Below are 21,066 nucleotides of genomic sequence, written 5' to 3' on the forward strand. Positions count from 1 at the left end.
TGTGGTTTCTTCCTTCTACGCATAATCAAAGCTGATATGTGTACCATTATCTGTGTGGTGTTCTGTCTGTTTGTTTTAATGTTTGCCCACTGTGGGTATTGGCGATTTTGGTCCTGGCTCTCTGGTCTGATCTGCCACTCTGTTCAGTTACCACATGTCAATGCTTGTGCCTCTGCATGGAGGGCCTGCCAGGCACCAGAGCTCAGCCCCCCAGGGGTTTTCAGGCACTCCCCCGGGAAGTTCCTGCTCCTGGCTCCAGGGCTGCCCTCTCCCTAACCCTGGAGTTTCTATTAGTCAGTGTGATGGGGGTGCTTGTTGCTGAGTCGAGGCAGAGTCTGCCTGGAGTCCTACAGCAGTAATGCCCCTAGGTTTTGCGAGGCCTGTGCTTTCAGGTTCAGGTGTAGATGTCAGTCCTCATGGGGGGTGGTAGAGGCTGTCATCATGTTGGTGTTGCCAGAGTGGCGTGTAGCCTCCATTGTCCATCCGCCAGAGCTTGGCAGCTCCTTAGAGAGGAGTGTCTTGGGCGCCTGTGGCAGACTTCTCTCGTAGCTAAGGAGCCAGTGGCTGAGGCTTGCTTCCAGTTCCCAGTAAGTGCTGGAAGGAAAGGGCCAAGCAGAGGTGACCCACGACAGCCTTTCAGGCTGAGCCTGCCCAGGGTACGTGTTTCTGTCCGTGATTGGGGTTTGCGTCAGGTTCATCTCCCTGGCATCAGAGCCCCGAGGGGCTGGCTGCAGGCAGATCAGAGAGAAAGTCCCTTGACGTTGGCCACCGCGTTGCCAGCCATGCAAGTGTTCGTCTCTTGTGTATTTTTAAATGGAGCTTGAAGCCCCCTGTTTTCCTTCCTTTGTCTCTGCACCTCATAGCCCCTGGGCAGCCTCCTTCCTAGGGAGGACGCGAGTGGGGCGGGGCAGGGGGCTTCCCATGCTGTTTGGCTCATTGGGTTCTTGAGGCGACTTGGTTAGCCGTGTGCATGTCTCATGTGCCACTCTGTGCCGGCCACATGCTGGCCTCTGGAAGCGAAGTTAACAGGAACTGTCTGTTAGGATCCACAGAAAGGTGAAGGAAGTGGCTGCCACAACCCTTGAGCCAGGTCTGGGGGTTTGCTGTGAGCACAAGGCCAGGGTCACCTTGGCAATAGATGAGCAACCGCCAGCCTTGGTGCACTGGCATCTTGTTCTTGAGGTGTCCTTCTTCCAGCCCCCCAATTCCGGGGAGCAATTCCGAGGTGGTTTGGCTGGTCGTGGCCACGCAGAGCATCCAGTCCCGGAAATGGTTGCTGACACTCTGACTGCGGAGGCTGGCCTGGGTTCCTCCTCTCGTTCAGGGCTGCTGGTCAGGCACCCTGCCCCTCTGCCCCGAGTGTCAGGACAGGCCTAAGAGCTTGTGGCAGCATCTGAGGACCTGGCACTCTTTTTCCCTTGGCTCTGTGTCTGCCTGAGTTTCTGTGTCTGCAGAGTGGCGAAGATGAAATGAGGTAACGTATGTGTAAGTGATTTGTGACATTAAAATGCTGTGCTGATGTGAATTACCAATTAAAATTTGCCTTAGTGAATCATCATTCAAACAGTCAGTTGTCAGAAAGGAAAAAACAACTTGTTTAGGGCCTGCAGGCCTATGAGAGGAGTGAGGGGCAGGCAGGAGAGGATGGAGCCTCTGGGTGGAGGTGCAGAGGCCCAGGGTGCCAGGCAGGCAGCAGGTGCAGGCCAAGCACTTGGGTGCCAGCCGGTGAGCCTTCCCGACACTGGATGGGCTCAGCCTCGCACCCCGGCTATCAATGACATTTCATCGGTCCTTCCTGTCTGTAGGCAATGCTTTGTGTATATTAATGAATCCTGCCTGGTGTATCTTCTAAGCACCCTTTGAGGTAGCCATGCCCCATTTCACACAAGAAGGGTGAGTTCAGAGAGATTAGTTGCACAGCTAGTGTGTGGCAGAGTCAGGATTTGAACCCAGATTTGTCTGACCCAAGTGGGTCTCCTAAGCACTTATCATCCATTGGGTTGGTGTGTATGTTCTTGATGGAACCCTCAGATGCTGGAGTCAGGAGCACCTCTGCTAGTTTGGGAAATGGCCAGCCAGGGTTAAGGGCCCAGAGCTCGCCTGAGGACCTAGCCAGGTGCAGATGGAGGCCTCTGGCCTCTGGAGTCTTCCTCCTGCCAGAGCAGGCTCCTGGCTGTGGCCTGCCTTCCTGCTGGAGACCCTGCAGACCCCTGTGAGCAGTGAGTGGGATCTCAGGAAAGAATGGGCAGAGGGTTCTGGGGAAGGTCAGCCGATAGAGAAGGTGCTGTGGCCAGAGAGCAGAACAGAGTCTGCATCTCAGATTTCCACTCGAATTCTTTAAGTTTCTTTTGGTGACTCCATGTGATGGGAGAGAGAATTGGAACAGGGCTTTGCTGCTACTTATGATCATAAATTTCCTTTCTTAAAAAAAGTTGTGGAGTGACTAAGAGTTGAGTGGAAGTAGCTGAGCTGTGGTGAGAGGCTGTGGGGGCGGAGGATCTGGGAAGAGATGCCCACAGAGAATGTTCCCCGTGTGCTGGGGCCCCGTGGAGCCCTTTCAGAATGGGCCTTGGCTTGAGTGGGCGGGAGGAGAGTGAATCAGGCTCTGTGGCCCTGGCTGTGGAGGCCTGAGATGAATGACGGCCTCCGCTTCCCAGGGGAGGGAAGGCTCTGTGGCCGTGAGGTGGGCTCGTGGGCACCTGCCAGACGCCTGCTGCTCTGGGCAGGGCCTTGGTGGGAGACTTCCTGCCTCTATGGTGCCACGTGGTCTCTCCCTGTCCTGCCTGTGCTCCAGTCTTCTTTCCCGAGCAGGTGCCGTTGCAGAAGACGAAACAGCAGTGGGGATGGTGGTCAGGACAGTGATGCTGATGGCGGCAGATGACAGTGATTAAGCACTAGTGCGTGCCAGGCTCTGTATCCTGGCTTTCTGTGCAGTGCTGTGTACATGAGCTTTGTGGTGACACTGTGCGTTTGCCCTCTCCACTTGGGGAGGCAGAGGGTGCCACACAGTTTGTTCATGTTGGCCAGGATTTGGGCCCCATAGGTCTCTGTGACCTGGGAGCTGGCCAAGGGGCTGCTTAGGGGGCTTCAGGGATGTTCCCTCCATCCGCATTCCCCGCTGACATGGCTCCTCTGGGGTGCCTAGCCTCTGAGTGCCTGGCAGGTGCTCTCTGTGGCCACTGCCTGCCCAGGCTGGGACTCTGGCTTCTGTCCTTCCCTCCTTCCCTCATGGCCTCCCTGCTCTGCCCATTCCCCAGCCAGGGCCGGAGGCTCGTACTCTGGGTGCTCCTCTGCAGGAGGACAGGCTCTTCCTCGCGGGGCTGGGGGCCTAGCTGTTCCAGGCCCCTCTGCCCAGGTGGCCCCGGCCCTGCGTGGGGCGTGTCTTTTTCCATCCCTGTGTGATTCTTCAGCCTATTTGGGGTTTATACTTGGTAGCTCAGCTGAGGATAGGCTGATGAGGGCATGAGCATCATTATCTTCACTGCCGTCCCTCTGGGGCCTCAGGGTGCCTGCTCACGCTGTGCCCTCTGGTGGAGGGCCTTCCTACCCAGGATGCTGGCCCAGCCTCTGCACCTTCCCCCATGGGCTGCTCTGAGTCTGCCACTCTGTGGTTGCCTGTGCCACTCAGCATCTCTCCAGCACCCAGTCATCTCCCTAGAGCTTGACACGGGTACTGGCCAGGCTCACACCCAGGTGTAGTGAAGTAGGAACGAACAAAAGGCAGATAGACGCGGCAGGTCTCCAGGGCTGCCAGAGGGCTCAGCGTCAGCAGTGCTGCCTGTCTGTGCCTACTGCCTGTCGGGGAGCAGACGTGCTCAGGGCTCGGCCAGGTGAAGACTGATGACATGCACACATGTGTGTGCTCATGCTCTCAGAGGAGAAGCTGTGTCCTGCCTCAGCTCTGTCACCTACTTGGGACTTTCTCACCTTCCTGGTAGTTCCACAGTATCCATCTCCCTGCCTACAGCTTTGCATATTCACCTAGAGCCGTAGGATTGTGGAGTCCTATGAGTCTTTGGGATAGGATGGAGGGTCTGGCTCTCTGTCTGTCCCGGCATCCTTATCAGCCAACCCTGAGTGCTTGGGGTTGGACTCTCGGCTTCTCATTCCAGCGAGTAGACCTCTACCCTTCCTGACTTCATCGGGTTGAACCCCTGTCTGCAGGATGGTGGCCTGGGGACTGGGAGCGATGGGTCCACTGTGCGTTGGTCCACAGGATACATTCAGACCCTCTCAGGAAGGCTCTTGCCTGGCCCCAGCCAGGAAGCCCTGCCACAGGGCACAGCTGCCCTAAGCAGACGCATGGTCCCTGTGCCAGCCCAGCTGTCTACAGAGCTCTTTCTTGTGCACTGTGTGGTCGATCTCCTTAGGGCCTCCCTGGAGGAGGGTTGCTGAATATTACCCTTGATTTGAGGTTTGGAGTTGAAGCTTGCATTGTCCTTACACACATGGCTCTCACCTTGTGACCTGGCTCCTTATCCCACATGCTTCCGCTGTCAGCGCTGGCAGGACTGTCAGGGCGGACCCTCCCATCTTCCAGATGGTAACACTGAGGCTGGCTTTGGTGAGGGTGGGACAGGGACTAGCCACTGCTTTATGCTTGGTGGCTGACACAGGGCTGGGACTGGCCCCGGCTCTCCCTGCCGCTTCTCTGGGTGAATAGCCCCATCAGGCCGGCTTGCCGCAGGCCAGGGGTGGGCCCTCCACCACCGTGGCCCAGCTTCACTCAGAGGCACTGAGACCCCTCAAGTCCTCTGTTGTCTGAGTTGCCATTAATTACGTGGCAATCACATTTCACTGCTTACAGACAGGACTTCTCTGCACCCAGGCAGAAGCACTCAGTGGGAAATATCGCTTTGTTTTGTGCTCGAACAAGGCTCGAAGGCCTCCGTCAGCACAGCCTGGGTGCCTGTTTGTTCTGCAATTTATCGCCGCATTCGCTCAAGTGGAAACGAAGCAAAGTTTACCACAAGTGGAATTAGTCATTAAAAAGTCATTATCAAATCAAACCACACTTCTTGCTCTTCTACTTACTAATGATAAAACAATTTCTTGAGAAGCTACAAACAACAAACTTTTTCTGCTTTTCTTCGCGGCCAGCCGTTGCTCGCCTGGTGTACTAGGAGAGGATGGTGGAGATTTATTGGTCAATAAAGGAGACAATTACAGCTTGTTTACGAAAGGAAGTCCCCCGCCCTGCCTTGCATGGCATCGACGCTCGGGTAATGATAAGTCTGGTAACCAGCTCAGGACGATAAAAGTCAATGGGAAGATATAGGATTTCAATAAAATTATGACACTCGATAAACCTTCCTGTGGAAACAAATTTTCTACAGATATGTGATCATTTCCAGTTGGATTTGTAACTTTAATTTCTCACTTATTGAATTTTTTGTCATCAACTAATTACGATGTCCATACCGGGTGATAACTGTGCTCTAGCTCAGGAGAAAACAGAAGGGCTGTGGCCACGGCAGCCCCAGGGGCTCCCTGGGCTCACAGGAGGGGAGGCAGCAGGTTTCCTAGGCCCATTCTCACCTGCAAAGGACGGCCTGGTAGGGGCACGTGGGTGACATCAGTGCTGGGGGACAGGGCTGTTGGGCTGGTCTCTCCCAGGGGCCTCAGCTCGTGGAAGTGCGAACCGAGAGTGCCACGTGGAAGGGGAACTGGAGGTCTGAGTGAACAGGTCTCTATCAGCCAGCGCAGTGCGGGCGGTCCCTTAAGCTCACCCACAGCTCCCCGTGAGAGGGCACACTGGCTGGGGACAGTAGTGCCAGGGCTGGACTGGTCTTTTTCCTGGCTCCTTCCCCAAAATGTGTGTGCCAGTGGACATGCGGAGACTGTCGCTGGCCATCGTTTGCCAACATTAATAAGATTCCAGCTGTCATCGTGTGAGCACTGGTTGTTTACAGGACATTGCGCTGGCGCTTTGCCTGTGGCTGAGTTATCTTCACAGCTGTCCATTACCCCTCTTATTAGCCACAGCACTGAGACCTGGGGGAAAAGTAGCTGGCTTCAGGGCAGCACTGGGCTTTGAGCCTGGGTCTTGCAGAAACCCATCCTTTTCTTCCTGGGCTCTGTTGCCCGTGTCATACTTACCCAGTCACCCAAGGGTAGGGCAGAACCCCAGGCAGAGGCTACTGAGCACATCCGCGGATTCTCAGGTCTGCCCCAGACCAGCCAAATCTGAGCCTACCTGGTACAAGGCCCCAGGTGCTTGTGTCTCATGAAGATCTGAGAAGCTGCCCTCTAGCAAACCTGGGCTTCTGAAGGAGAACTGGACTTCCTCTGCTTGTGCAGCCCACTGTGAACCTCAGCAGATGACAGCAGGTTGGAGGTCCCCAGCCTGGGCCTGGAATCTGCTGGGGACGAGGTCTTCTCCATCCACATCTGGGAACCCCTTTGTGGGGCCATCAGAGCAGCGCAGTTCCTGAGCCCAAGGGCATCCTTGGTCTCCAGAGGCCTGTCCTCTCCCTCCAGGACCAGGCAACTGATCCCTTGAGCATCCTAGGAAGGCGTCTGTTCCACCCCTGGCTCAGGACAGGGCCACCCATCTCTCCCAGGGCCCAACTTGCTGGTTCACACTGTCAGCCTTAATCAGCATTTCTAACAGGACACGCTGAGCAGTAATTTCTGTTGTGGCCCAGGAATTAGTCCTGACATTGCACGATCAGTCTGTCATCTCAGGAAACCTGCGCTGCTGCTTCACGTGACCCCCGACTTTTGCCCGAGAAAGGATAAGGGTGCCGGGCCTTGCTAGTGGCACGGTGACATGCTCGTAGCCTCAAGCGTCCCGAGAGCCCTGGGCATTTGCACAGTGGGGTGTTCAAACCCACCTCCCCGACTGACCCCACTGCTGTTTTCCTGGGCTCAGTTTGATTGGGACTCAGAGAAGTCACAGGGACCCATGAACGCAGGCTGGGATGGGGAGCAGAGGCCTCTGCCCGCCAAGGACCCCTGCCCTGCACGTGCTGTTTCCACAGTGGCAGAGGCCTCTGCCCCAACCCAGCCTGTGTCTACACAGCAGGTGCATGGTGGAGCGTCCAACCCACTGCAGCCCGAGGCCTGGCATGGTCAGAGCGAGCGGACAATGAGGCTAAAGACAGGGTTCTCAGTCATCACTGGCCTGGGAACGCCAGGCATCTGGACCTTGTGTCCACGCCAGTGATTTCCTCACAGGTGGGCTCTGAGTATTGACCTGAATCCTTGAACTCTGAACCCATGACCCTGCTCCTGTGTCTGTGTTTCGCCTCCCTGGGCCCTGACCAGCTGCCCTCTATGTCCACAGGAGCGAGATGGCATGCGGGCCATCCTGGGCTCCTACGACAGCGAGCTGACCCCCGCCGAGTATTCGCCCCAGCTGACCCGGCGCGTGCGGGAGGCTGAAGACATGGTACAGAAGGTGCACGCCCATAGCACGGAGGTGGAGGTGAGTCTGCGCCACGGACGGGAGGGGCTCATGTCACCAAAGGGTCCTTCCCCAGGCAGGACTTAGACAGAGTGGGCAGGAGCTGGGTTCTGTCTTCCTGGTTCTGTCTTCCTAGTTCTGGGTTGGCAGGTGGCAGGGGAGGTCACGGGCCGTGGGCTGGTTATTTCGCACACATGATCTACTTGAATTCTCACAACTGCACGGGGCATTCAGCAGGGTCCCCTCAGCTCATGGTGGGGAGGCCCAGGTGGCCCCCGGCCCCTTTGATGGCCTCATGAGGAGAGTTAATCTCCCGGTGCCCAGAGGTGGCCCTGGGGGCTCCAGTGGGTTCTTGCTGGTATGGGGGCTTTTCTGGGTCCTGGAGAGCTTGAGGCTCGGTGTTGCCCAACTTGCCGTGTGACTGGGCATAGGTGTTTATCCTTGCTGTGTCCTCCCGCCCATGTCCCTGTCCTGCTGATGCCACAGGATCCTCCAAGAAGGAGGCGGCCTCAGCCTGTGGCTCCTCTGTCCTTGCCCTGCCCAGTGGCCTCTATGGAGCTCGGTGCCCCCTTCTCACTGAGTGTGGCCTGAATCCTGGCTACTGTGGCATCTTGGGCCTCGTGGCCTGTTCCTAGGGGCTATGTGCTGATGGGTGCCTGGGGGTGTATCAGATTCCCGATTTTCCTTTTTGAACAGCTGGGGTCCACGCCAAGCTTCCCAGCTCTAATCTGCTCAACAGAAAGCATCTGGGTTTTACAGGGCCTGGTGGCTATGGCCTCCCCAACACTCTCCCCGGGCCACAGGTCCCCAACAAGGGAAGAAAGGCCTAGTTCTCCTTTCTGAACCACACAGCCCTTCCTGCGGTATGGGGGGTCCCCTGGCCCCGGACATGGAGCAGGGTCTTCTTGGCTCCTGGCCGCCAGGAACACAGCTACAGCCACATCCGCTAGCACCGCTGATGCTCGGCTCAGCTCTGCACAACCTTTTACTCGCATCGTCTGTCTAATTGTCACTGCATCCCTAGGGAAGGTGCTGTTATTACCCTGATTTTACTGATGAGGAAACTGAGGCCAGAGGGGTCAAGGGATGTGCACAGGTCACTGAGCTGGGAGATTCTGTAGGCTGCAGTGCTTGAGCTCTGGGCCACTGACTGCACTCCCTGCCTCTCGGAGGACTGAGGTTCTGAGGCTTCTGCTGGCTCTGCTAGGCCCAGTGAGCTCACTCTGTGCTAGCCTTGACCGTGGAGACCCATGGTGTGTGGAGCTGTCGGCATGGCCCATTGCTCTGTCCCTGGCAGCTGTGTCTACTCCTCATTCAGCCAGTGTTCTTGGGGCACATCTGATGTCCTAGCTGTAGGGGTGACCTGGGTCCATAGCAGAGAGCCAGGCTGACAGGTGTGACCATAGTTCCTCCCCAGCCAACATTGCCCAGTGCGTCTTCTGGGCCAGGCCCCATTCCAGGGGCACATCGACGAAGCCTGTGCCCCTTCTGAGCTTAGCTTCTAGGTGAAGGGGACATTGATAAGTGAACATAAGTTAAATAGTATGCTAGAAGGTGCTGAGTTCATGGGGCCCCAGGGAGCTGTGCTGCAGTGGTTCTCCTGGGGCTGCTGTACATGGGGAAGGTGGAAATAGAGTTTTGCACAGCTGTGTCTGGGAAGGTGGGTGATTGATGGTCCAGTGGGTAAGAGGAGAGCTTGGGGATAGAGGCTCAGGCCCTGGGAGTGACACTTGGTCTGGGTGCCCACAGGTGCTTGCTGTCTCTTGCTTAACTGGTAACAGAGGCACCCTGGGGGCTATGCTGTGTCCCCACTGCCATGTTAGCCCAGAGCAGCCCCTGGGAGTGAGACCACCTCTTGGGTCCTGCACCCTGGCCTGCTCCTCTGGCCCCAGCCCACTGTCTAGTGTGTGCTGGTGTTCATCCTCCTCCTTCCCACCCTGGCTGTGCCGTCCATACCCAGCAGCCCTGGGAGTGCAGGGCCCACTGCTAAGTGCCATGCATGGACCTCCAGTCCTGAATTGACAGCCATTCTATTATAACACGTTTGGCTCTACCTGAAACAATAATGAAGAGAGGCTTGTGGGGAGGGCTCTCTGACACTCCTTGTCCTCCCACTGTTTTTTTTTACGTTGAGAGATCTCTGTGTCCGTGCGCATCACACACACTCTGGTCTGTTATTTCTGAGCCTAACAGCGTGGGCACACGTGGTGCTGAATGTTCTGGTGTTCTGTGTGTCTGGGTGATCCAGGGCTGTCAGTGGCCTCAGAGTGCATTGACCAAACACCATCACTGAATCAGTGCCTCACCTGGGCAGCCCAGGGGGCCTCAGCCATCACCCCGCTAATGGGGTGTGAGTTGGGGGCTCCTTCCCCCGCTTTCTGTTGTGGGACATGCAATGGGCAGGTTAGTCCCCTTCTTGTCTGTCTCCTGGAGTTACAGGAGGCTCCACAGATGGAGGAGTCAGGTGCCCAGTGGTGCCAGAGTGCAGGCGGCCATCACTAGCACTGGCTGGTCCTTTCTCCGTGGTCATTTCTGTGGGAGTTCACACAGCTGGTCCTAGCAGGGTGGGGCTGAGGAACTGCTCCCCTGAGCCCTGGTGGCCACCTTGGCCTGTCCTTGTCACCCCTATTCCCTCCCAGGCCCCTCCAGAAGTAGCATGGTCCCTGTACTCCTTCCTCCTGGGGGCCCAGGCCCTGGTGCCTGTGCCTGTGTGGACAGACGCTGCAGCCGTATGTTCTGGATGGTGCCCCAGGACTCCCAGCGAGGTCCTCGGGCCCCTAGTCACTGTGCTTTTGGGGATGCCACTCACCCGCTGTGGTCTGTGGAGCAGTCACCACCGCTTCCTGCACAACAGTGGGACCTGGCACCTGGCCTCATTTGGAGGGCGGCACCCCTGAAGGTCTCACCTCCTGGAGCAGTGACTAGACCAGCATGGTCAGGAGGTCTGTCTGAGTGTGCTGGGCCCAGTGCCCAGATGCCTCTACCAGGTGGCAGCAGATAAGCCCGCGATCCTGTTCCTAGGGCCAGGATGGGCCTGGCCTTGGCAGGCAGAGCAGGTGGGTCTCAGAGCCCACAGCTAGGAGCAGCGGGTGGGATGGCGCTGCCACTGAGGGAGTCCTGAGGAGGTGGGCTTCTCCCAGCCCTGTCTTGGCACGTGTGCTGGGGAGAAGGATGCCTTCTCCCGCTAAGTCAGCCCGGCATCTGCTGGCCTCATCTGTACCAGACAGCCCTGCGCGAGGCCCTGTGTGCAGTCAGGTCCCCAGGAGCTGCCTGTCTAGTGAGGTGTAAGTTGGGAGGCGGCAGTCACATTGCCAGGGCACAGGGAGCCAGGTGTGCCCGGAGCCCGCACCAGGCTGAGGGGGAACCTGTTTTTGGTGGAGGCCAGAGGCCTGGAGAGCTGATACAGGAGGGGCGGGAAGCCAGTGCGGGGACCCAGGTCAGCTGGGCTTTGGTAACACCTCTTCTCTGCGGGAGCAGCACCACTCCACAGGAAGGACCCTCCAGTCGCATGCTGGCTGCCGCTCCAAGTGCAGGGGTGTTTGCCCCCAGGGCAGTTGCAGGACTAGGAGGGAGTATGCGGTTTGAGGACTCAAGCGGGTACCCCGCTGTGCTCTCCTCCTTTCTCGGCAGCGTCTCCTTACCGCCCCCTCCCCAGGAGGGCAGACTGACTGCATGGTAGGGTAGCCGGTGCTGACGGAGATAGGAACCTGCATCGCGGCAGGAACCCAAGGGGTTTCCCCAGACACTTGATAACATCACAGGAGTAACAGGTACAGAGAAACATGTAATAAAACCGTTTCTTCTGTAGTTTTTGGAGGGCAGTACCTTTTAAAATGGAAATGTAGTGTGGAAACAAAGAAATCAGGAAAGTACAGGAAGCACAGCTTATGACTGCATTCAGCCAGCAGCCTCACTGTGGTGTGAAGACCGAGCCCCCAGGAGCTCCATTGCTGTCCCCCAGCCAACATCACGGCCTTTCCTGTGGTCGGCACCCTAGGCACCTTTGGAAGTGTGAGCCCTCACCGGAGAGGGGCTCTCATACGGACACTGGCTCTCACCCAGCATCTCTGCCCACCTGCAGCAGAGGGACCAGGGCTTGGCAGCCTGGCTGGAGCCTCCCTGCTCTCCGCAGTGCAACACTGTAGTGGGGCTGGCTGGGGCCTGCCTGCGGGGAGCTTCTGCTGGGGGCTCTGCTGTACTTGGTCCTCCCTGCAGAGGTGGCCCCAGTCTGGAAGAAGGAGGCCTCAGCTTGAGGGGCTAAGCAGTTAACAGAGGGAGGGGCAGGATGAGAGTGGGGCATGGCTCTGAATGAGGTGGGTTGAAGGACGGCTTTGCCCACCTCGTCAAGAAGAGCAGCCCAGCCAGGATACCAGCCCCCAGGACAGGCAGGTGCCCAGTGAAGGGAGTGTGGTGCTTGCCAGAAGACCCAGAGCATGTCCTGGGTCTGCAGCCATTGCTTGCTGTGACAGGGCCTTGGTCTCTTCTCTGCAAAGTCTGGTGGTGGTCCAGCGTGTGCCTGGCGAGAATGCCCTGGGGCAGGGGCTGGCCTGTGGGCCTCCCTGTAGCCATTGTGAGGATCTCACTCTTCCTGGGCCAGGAGAAGAGAACCCAGGAAGGCTTTCTGGTGAGCTCAGCTCAGGTTGTGCTGAGGGCTGGACCCACACCGCCGGTGGGAGTCTGGCTGCAAAGTCCACATGTCCTGTGCTTGCGTGTGGGGTGGAGCCACCCCTGCACCCGCAGGTAGGGCCCCCAGAGGATGGAGCCAGGCTCCTTGCAGGACTGAGGTCTCCAGGCTCCCAGGTCATGCATTGCTGGATGGTGAGCAGGAAACCCTGGGCTAGGCAGAAAAGTGAGTGGGCTCCCAGAGGAGCCGTGAGATCCACTTGGGTGTTGAACCAATGCCAGTCCCAGTCTGGGATCCCACAACCCACACCCTCTTCCCATCTCCAGCCAGCTTCTTTGGGGGCACAGGCCTCTGTGTCCAGGCTTCCCATTGGGCAGCAGCTCAGTCACTGGGCATTTGGGTCTTTGAACCCCTTTTTACCCTGAGGCCCGAGCAGGTGGGTGCCTTTATGCTAATCCTATTCATCATGGTGATGAATATCGCCTGCCATGTGCTGAGCACCTCTGGCTTGCAGGCACCCTCATGGTCTCATCCATCTTCTCACCAGCTGCTCCATTTTGCCGTTGGGGAAACTGAGGAGGAGGAGGAGGGTGGAGCCAAGAGCAGATTTGACTCTTCACCGGGTGGCGTTCTGCTCCCCTAAACCTCCAAGGGCAGAGATGCTGGCCCTCAGCTGTGGGGGCTACATCACAGAGACACTCCCCAGGGCCTGCCCCATCTCGACCTTGCCCTGCTTCCTGTTCCCTTGCTCTCCAACTACTGGCCTGGCTCAGAGTACCTGGGGGTGCTGGAGCAGGCCCCCATGGCAGCTGTGAGCCCAGGAGGCTCCTTACATTGAAGGGGGGCCTCAACTTTGACCTCACCCTCCAGTTCACCGAGACCAGACACTGGTCTCAGCTGCAGGTAGTAGGAATGCTGCCCTAGAGGCTTTGGTGGGTGGGTGGGCTTTCCATGTTTGTTTTTTTTTTTTTTAAGAGACAAGGTGTCTCTCTGTCACCTCAGCTGGAGAGCAGTGCTGTCATTCTAGCTCACAGCAACCTCAAACTCCTGGGCTCAACCATCCCCTCACCTCAGCCTCCCAAGTAGCTGGGGCTACAGGTGTGTGCCACCACACCCAGCTAATTTTTTTAAATTTTTTGTAGAGATGGGATCTCGCTGTGTTGTCCAGGCTGGTCTCAAACTCCTATGCTCAAGTGATCCTCCTGCTTCAACCTCCCAAAGTGCCGGGATTATAGGTGTGTGCCACTGCGCCCGGCCTCCATCTCTTTTATTAAACAGTAACGTTTTATGTATCAGAAACTCCGTAAGCTGCCCACACTTGGAGCGCTTAAAGCACTTAAGGCTGCTTCGCTGCCTGTCAGGAGTTTATTATTTGAGCATCATTTGTTGACACATAATAAAAAGTTATGTAACTTTATAGAACTCACTGGTTAAAGGGTCCTTAGAGCCTCCCAGACAAGCTATCAGTCATTCGCCCTGAGATGCAAGCACCCTTTGGGAGACGTGCAGCAGAAAGTGTGCACTCGCCGTGGGCCCCCTGGAGTCACTTCTGTTGCTCAGGTGTCTTGGGAGCCTGGTGGCTGGTGCAGGCAGGGAGGACACCCCAACAGCCCCCCGGCATCTGATTATGCAGCTGATTAGCCACAGAAGCCCCTTATGCCAGCGCAGTACTGGCCTGGGAGGAAGGGTGGGGGAACGGTGGACAGAGTCCTTTGCTGCTGGGATTCAGGGTGGGCCTGGGCTGTGGAGTGGTGCCATCCTGCCCTACTCCCCCCCACCCCATCCAGGTTTGCTTCCTGCTTCTTGTCATCTTCCCTTGCCTCCCACTTTGTCCTTCCTTTCTCTCTGCACGTTTGTCTGTCTCTGACCCTTCCTCTCCCTGGACCTCTCCCTGGACCTCTCTCCGCCCCCATCTGTAACCCCTCGCCCCATTTCCTCCGCCTCCCTTCGGGTCAGCAGGCTTTTCCTGCCAGCTTGTCTACAGGGGATGCCCTATGGGCAGGCGCCCTGGGGATGCAGGCTTCGGGCTGGGGGTGTGGCCTGAGCACAGAGAACTTCCATTCCACTCGATTAGCTAAGTCTGCTCTGAAGGGGAACATGTTTTGATTCCAGCAAAAACATTTCACTAGAACAAACTGAAGTGTTGAGTTAGGAGAATCCCAGTCACCCCTCTCTGGTGAAGTTTGTGCCATTTTACACGGCTTTTATTTATTCCATTTAATAAAGCGGCTGTAGGAGTTGGTAGTATATGTCAGGAATCCTCTGTCAGAGAAGCTATCAATATGCAGAGCATGCCACCTCAATTCAACATATCAGCCAGATTTGTGTTTCCAGTTTATTTAATTAAAACCGATTATGGCACTGCTGGCTGCATGGAGGTATGTGGAAAATCCCAATTTCAGGTTGCAGTGGATCTGAAATCCTTTCTGACTTCCAGCGTAGGAAAAAACGGGCACCACAGTGTCTCCACCCCGTCTCCTCTGTCGCCTGCGAGTCTCAGGTGGCTGTTTGCCATCGTCTCTTTGCCGTGGATGGTTGGGCTTCACAAGAGCAGAGGAGGAGCACTGTCTGCAGAGCCCAGGAGTTTCCCCGGGTGCAAAGTACCGTTCTTTCTTAGGTCATGTGTGTTTATTTACTGTTCTCCTTAGATAAAGAACTTGAGATAACTCTATGGCACAGAGCACAGATAAAATGAAAAATCTTGGAACAGTTCAAAGATAAGCAATGTATTACAGAGAAGTATTCAAAGGGATAAACAAAATAATGCCAGTAGTCTGGGCTGGGCACTTTCTGTGTTGGACCACAGTATGTGAACTTGGGAGCAGGCAAACACCAGAGGGGATGTGGCCCAACAGTCTGGTCCCTGGCGTCTGCGTAGGGGTCAGAGCCACATAGCTGCCAAGAGCAGCCCTCTTGTGAGATGCTGGCTGTGCCCCGAATGGCCAGCACTTTGAGAACCGCCGCACGCCATGCACTAAGCCCAGGACAGGCCTGGCCCCTCTACCTCAGGGACCCTGTGCTGCCCCCACAGTGTCTCTGTGGGCCTGAGCCTCCACCCCACACCTGCATCTGGCCCTGTGCACTGCCTCTTGCCTGGCCTTTGCTCTGCAGCCAGGAGAAGCTGGACTTGTGGCCGTCTTTGGCCTCCATCCATGCGGGGGGGGCATTTTTGCATCCGCAGGCCACACCTGCAGGGCTGCTATCCAGGAGGAGGTGCTCAGCTGGTGGTGGGGGGAGAGGAGGCCTGGGGCTCCAGGTTCATTCTCTCCCTAATTGTGACCTTGAGGGGCTGCTTTCTGGGGCCCCAGCATCTCCACTGTGAGGCTCTGCGGGATTTGTGCTCGATGCTGTCAGTTCCCCCTGGCCTGGCCATCCTGCGTGTTCTCCCGCCCCCTGCTGTGTTCTCAGTGCACGGGTGCAGGCAACAGCTTCTCACCTCAGAGTAAAAATAGCCTGGCCGAGGTCTCCGAGCAGCACCGATGTGTTGCAGACAGAGCTCGGGCCTGGGGCTCGTGTCTGAGTACACGTAGCCACCTGGGCCGGCTGGAGAACCAGCAAGAGCCGTGTGTAGCTCGATGGCCTAGGCTGAGGCAGCTCTGTAGCTCTGTGGTCACTAAGCCCCAAGGTGCAGGGGCTGGGAGTGGCTGCACCATGGGGCTGGTTAAGCTGGTTTTTCTGGGCTGTGCAGTGGAGCCCTCTTCCCACGGCCCTTCCACCTCTGGGTGCACCTGGGTGTGTCCCCTGGAAGCCCAGTTCTGAGTGGGCTTGGCCTCTCTTGGGATGGAGCTGGTTTCCTTCCTTTCTTCCTTCCTCCACGTCCTTGCTCTGCCAGTCTGCTTTGGTCCTGGGCCCCGCTTCCCCCTCAGGGCCTGGCCCAAGGTGGGGTCTAGCTGTGGGGTCAGTCCCTTTTCAGAGGCCCCTGCGGCCATGAAGAGGGATTGAGAGATGGCGAAGCTTCCAACTTGCCCAGGAACCTGGGCACCCTGGCCTTCCCGCCTTGGCCTAGTCCCACCCCTGGGCCTTGGGAAGCCCCTCTCTAAGTCCCACCTTATTCCCGCGGCTCAGGGAGCTCTCAGCTCAGTATGTTGGTCTCACATGTCTCCTGTGAGAATGCTGTGGCCGGGAGCTGGGCCGGGGGCTCCCCCGGGCTCACCCAGGAGTAAGAGGCATCTAGGACCCCCCAAAGGCAGCTCCCAGGCCCAGGTCAAGACACACGGCCGGGAGGCACAAGGGCCTGAGGCTTTTCCTGCAGGAGCTGCTGTGCTGACCCCCACTGCCTTCACCACAGGGGGCTTCCTGGAGAACCCGAGACCCACCCAGAGTCATCTGTGAGGCCCCTCCAGAGCTGCTCCCCAGGTCCCCAGGCCAGCGACCTGACCCAGGGCCCCACACACTGGTCGCGCTACATTCTTCCCCAGCACCAGCTCCTCAAGGTTGGGCCTTGTTCACCATGGCAGAGCGAGGACCTTAAGCAGTGTGAAAGGCTACCCCATGCCAGGCCATGTGTGTAGTCATGTGGCCCAAGGCCTGGACACCATGGACAGGGCAGGAGCTGCTGGCGATACCTTTCAGTGGTTTTCTGCTTGGATGTTTTGTTTCTGGGTGACTGTCCCACAAGGAGTGGTTCTTTCTGCATGGAGTTGGCAGAAATTGATGGAACATGTCTCCTGTTAACTTGGGGAGGAACTTCTTGGGCTTCTGCTGCATGTCGATGTCTCAGCTCATTGGTCCCAGTGATGTCCTGCTTGTTCAGCTGCTGCCCTCGGTCCTTCAGTGGCCAATGGGTGACAGAGCAGGGCTGCACCTCTGCCTGGTGTGACCTTGAGCCCGTGATAGGAGCTGCTGTCCTCGCTGGGCTGGGCCAGGTGCCGCTGATGCCTACTCTGAGCTGGACCTGGGATTCCTGGTGGCTCTGCCCTTTCCCCATGTCCGTCGTTGCCTCCTCTGCCGAAGTCTGGCTCCTGCTTGTCTGGAGCTATTGCTTCCCAGCTCTTCCTCCTCCTCAGTGCTGACCGTGATCCCATGGGCCTGCTGCCATCCTTGGACAGCCTGCGTGCATGGGCCTGCTGCCCTGCCCACATCCTTCTCTCTGCAGCCTGCTTTGGCCCCCAGTCTTGTGATGGGGATGGGGGCTCCATAGCCAGTTGAATATGGTGGCTTAAGGGATAAAAACGACCATTCTTCAGACCGGGACTGTTCTGTGCCGTCCTTGCCCTCGGTTCCATGTCAGGGAAATTTGGGAGCTGCTGTGGGAGCCCCTGGAAGTTGAGAGCCTTCCCTGCCACCCTGCTGGCTCGGGGTGTCTCTGGGCTGTGCCTTCTCACGACCGACCCTGGCCCTTGGCTGTGTGGCCCCTACGCCTGCTGATGCTGTGTGAGGCCGGGATGGGCAGGATATGTGTTTCCTGGGGCTGCTTTTACAAAGTACCAGAAACTGGGGGCTTAAAACAACAGAAGTTTACTCCTGCACTGTTCTGGAGGCCAGAGGTCTGAAGTCAAGACGTCGGCAGGGCTGGCTGCTTCTGCAGCCTCTGAGGGAGGGTCCCTTGGGAGCTCCCTCCTCCTCCAGGCTTTCTTGGGACCCTGCTGTCCTCTCCTGGTGGCAGGACCCTGGTCTCACTTCTCCAGGTAGCAGGCCAGGGATGTTTTGATGTTTCCTTTGTTTTTCCTCCCCCAGTTAAGGTTCATTGAATGATAAGGTGAGGGGGGAATAACTACTCTGCCGGGCTCTGCTCATGTGTGACACCTTCCCTGTGCTGGTCCCCCCAAGCAGTCGGCACACCTGGGCAGCCGAGGCCAAGCTTGTAGCACAGGCTGCGGAACATCCCAGTCCCAGCCACAGCCATCCCACTCCCCCGAGCTCGTGCTCTGTCCATGCTCACCCTCATTTTCAAAAACATGTTTATTTTTTTTTTTTTATTATTGGAAACGTGACCTGTGACTACTCATCCTGGCTGAGTCACGATCAGTGATGTGTTTCCTGGATGGTCACTGACTTTCAGTAAGTGTTTGTCCTCTGCAGCTGTGCTCAGGAGCACACACTTTCTGACCTGTCAAGTCTGGAGCCAAAGGTGGCTGACATTCGTCCTTTAACCACAGGCTTTGCCCCAAGGAAGCTCCCTCCTGCCTCCCTGCCCGCCCTTTCATCTGGGGACCCACTCTCTGAGAGTCCCCAGCCTGGGCCCACCTGGAGCCCAACAGGGAAGAAGCAGCAGGTTGTCAGTCACTTCCAGGGATGGTGAGTTTCCCACCGTTAGAATCAGCTGCTTTGTATAGTGGCAGAACTGTCCCTGTCTTCCTCCCTAATTTGTTCTCCGGAGTGCTGGAGTATGTATTTTTAAAATATACCTTTTTAATGAAAGTATAACATTCATAGACAGACGTCCACAGATGATAAGCGTGAGGGTCCATGAGTTATCACAACGCGAGTGCATCTGTGTTCAGCACCACCCGGGTGGAGAAACAACATCCTCAGGACCCCAGTGGGTTGCTCGCTGCATGACGAGTGTTGTCTTTGCATACTCCGTCCTTGGTTGAAGACTGCTCTTGTGATCTCTGCAAGTCTTCCTTCTTCATGGCTGAATAGCTGAGGGTGATGCCCTCGCTGTCCTGGTCACCTCTGGGAACACTTCAGCTTGTCTGCATCTGCCCTGCTGACCTCAGGCTCCGTCCCTCTGGGAGACCCAGGACTTGCGCAGGGTTAATTGAGCACAAGCCGAGCGACTGCGGCTCATGATGGCAGCTGTCTCCATCCCAGGGTTGCGTTTTTCTCCGGAGCCGCTCTAGGCAGGCAGGTGCAGGCAGATGGTCGGATCAGAGTGCGGCGCCCAACTTTGCTCCAAGTCAGGTTTCTGCCACGATTCTGAAGTTGGGATCTTTCTAAAATCTCACTGGTCTCCATCATGTTTGCTCTCTTTCCAAGCCCGGGCCCTGTGAAGATTTGAGGAGCATGCTTTCTGTGTTTCTTAAGTCACTGATTGGAGACGGTGGATAGGATGGGGCTGGGGGCAGGGTCGGGCTCTTCAGATGGACACCTGTTAGTCAGAAGTCCTTGCTTCAGGTTGACCAGCCAGTCGTAAATAAACTCACCTTTGGACCCAAGTTGCTCAGTCGTGTCCCTGCAGAACCCTTGTTAAAACACCCTGGAAACGCCTGCAGCACTATCTTGGCCTGGCTGCCTGCAGCCTGGCAGTGAAGGCTGAGGTCATCGTGGCCCGACTTGTTCTCACCATGAGCCGGGATGCCTGCCATGGTCTCGTCTCCGTTGCTGCAGCTCTTGCATGGCTTTGCACTCGCCAGGTCTGCATGGGAGCTGCAGGAGCTGGGGCTGGGCCTGGCACAGACCTACTTTCTGCCCTGCTGCTTCCTGACGGTTCCTGGCCTTTTCTGCGCTATGTCTATAAAGTGCCAGGGGCCACATCCTTGCATGGTTGCCATATGGACTGGTGTAAATTGAGGTGATGATGTATCATACCTGGTGCACTGTAGGTGTCACCTGAGGGCCGATCCGATGACCACAACGACCACCTCTGGGCCTGGGGCACTGTACCAGACCTGGTGTGCACCATGGTCACAAGGGCCTCATGGGCGGCTCTAATGCAGACGCACACTCTGTGGTTGCTTCTCTGCTGCTTGGTCCAGCTCAGTACCTTCCTGTTGCCCCTGTGTTTGGGGTGGCCTAGTGACCTGCAGGTGCAGTTTGATCTGGGAGAGGTGCTGGGTCTCAAGGCCACTGGCCCTCACATAGCAGCCCACAGGCAGAGCGTTAGTGAGCGTGGACCGGGGCTGCTTTTTGAGTGCCAGGGCTCTGCCGGGCCACATGGTGTGACCCAGAAGCACGCATGTGTGCAGCTTGGCAAAGCAGGCAGTATCTGGGCTCACGGGGGATCGGTCGTTACTCCATTAGCTGTTCCCATGTGCTGGTGTGACCCCATCTGCAGTCGGAATGTCCAGGATTCAGCTGGGACGTGCTGGTTCTGTGGCTGTGAGGAGGGACAGCTTGCTGGCAGCCTTTCCCCTAGAACCTGGGGCTCGTCGTCTGTCCCATGTGCAGCTCTCTCCCTCGAGCAGCCTGGGGTGGTGTGAGGGCCCAGGCACCTGTGGGCTGGTGGTCCGCAGAGTTCAAGGCCTGCCCCTCACTTGCCCGTTGGCATTTCGTGGGAGGTGTGGGTGGGGATCAGGAGCTCTCTGGGTGGAGGGCATAGGCACTCATGCCTATGCTTGCACAGTGGGCCTTGGCAGGGGTTGGTTTTGCTTTGGGTCCAGAACTGGGCTGGGCCTCTGGGGGCTGGGCAGTCTGCAGATCTGAGCAGTTCAGAGATTGTGTGCTGCTGTCAGGGCCCCCAGGGACTGTGTTCACTGTGCTGTTATCTCACGACTGGTGGGGCCTCTTCCTCCATGCTCCCAAGCTCATCGCCTTCCCCAGCCCCCAGCGTGTGCGCGCGCACACACACGTGCACATGAACATATGCTTTTCCACCTTCAGTCTTTCTCATCTCAGAGCCTTGCCCTGTGATCGTTCCAGTTGCCCGGTCCTGGTCTCGCCCCTGCCTCTTCCCTTCTCCCTCCTCCCCAGATCTTGGGCCCCACCCTGTGGATCCCACCCTGTGGATCCCACCCCGTGGATCCCACCCCTGAATAGGCCCTCCACACCCTCCCACGGCCACCCCCATGGTGGCTCTCAGCTCTCGGTCTCACGCCTGGACAAGCCCCACAGCCTCCCTCTAGGCCGTGCATCTGCACTATGGCCTGGGGGGTCTCCGGAGGTGCACCTGCCTGACTCCCGCCTGCTATTAGGACACAGACACAGTGTGTTTGGGCAGCAGAAGGCAGTGAGGACAAGAGCCGGGACATGGGGCACAGCTCAGGAGGATGATGGCCTCGAGGCCTCTCTGAACAGAGAATGATGGTGTGGGGCAAAGCGGGAGGGTCTGTGAGAAGGAAGGGCCTCAGGTGCAAAGGTCCAGGGACGGCTGCTCAGGGACAGCGGGAGACCACTGTGTGTGTGCGGAACAGGCCAGGGGCAGACTTACGTG

At 57.4% G+C, this 21,066-nt stretch overlaps 1 protein-coding gene across 2 annotated transcripts in view; it reads left to right on the forward strand.

The window, feature by feature from the left end:
* Positions 1-21,066, forward strand: part of MAD1L1 (MAD1 mitotic arrest deficient-like 1 (yeast)) — a 396,911-nt gene that overhangs the window by 193,161 nt on the left and 182,684 nt on the right. For both annotated transcript variants that reach the window (XM_012639097.1, XM_012639098.1), the window contains one exon: positions 7,289-7,429. In XM_012639097.1, coding sequence (XP_012494551.1) covers positions 7,289-7,429 — 141 coding nt within the window. The remainder of the gene's footprint in view (positions 1-7,288; positions 7,430-21,066) is intronic.

Source organism: Propithecus coquereli, unplaced genomic scaffold (genome assembly GCF_000956105.1).
Source record: "Propithecus coquereli isolate 6110/MARCELLA unplaced genomic scaffold, Pcoq_1.0 Scaffold137, whole genome shotgun sequence".
NCBI lineage: Eukaryota > Metazoa > Chordata > Mammalia > Primates > Indriidae > Propithecus > Propithecus coquereli.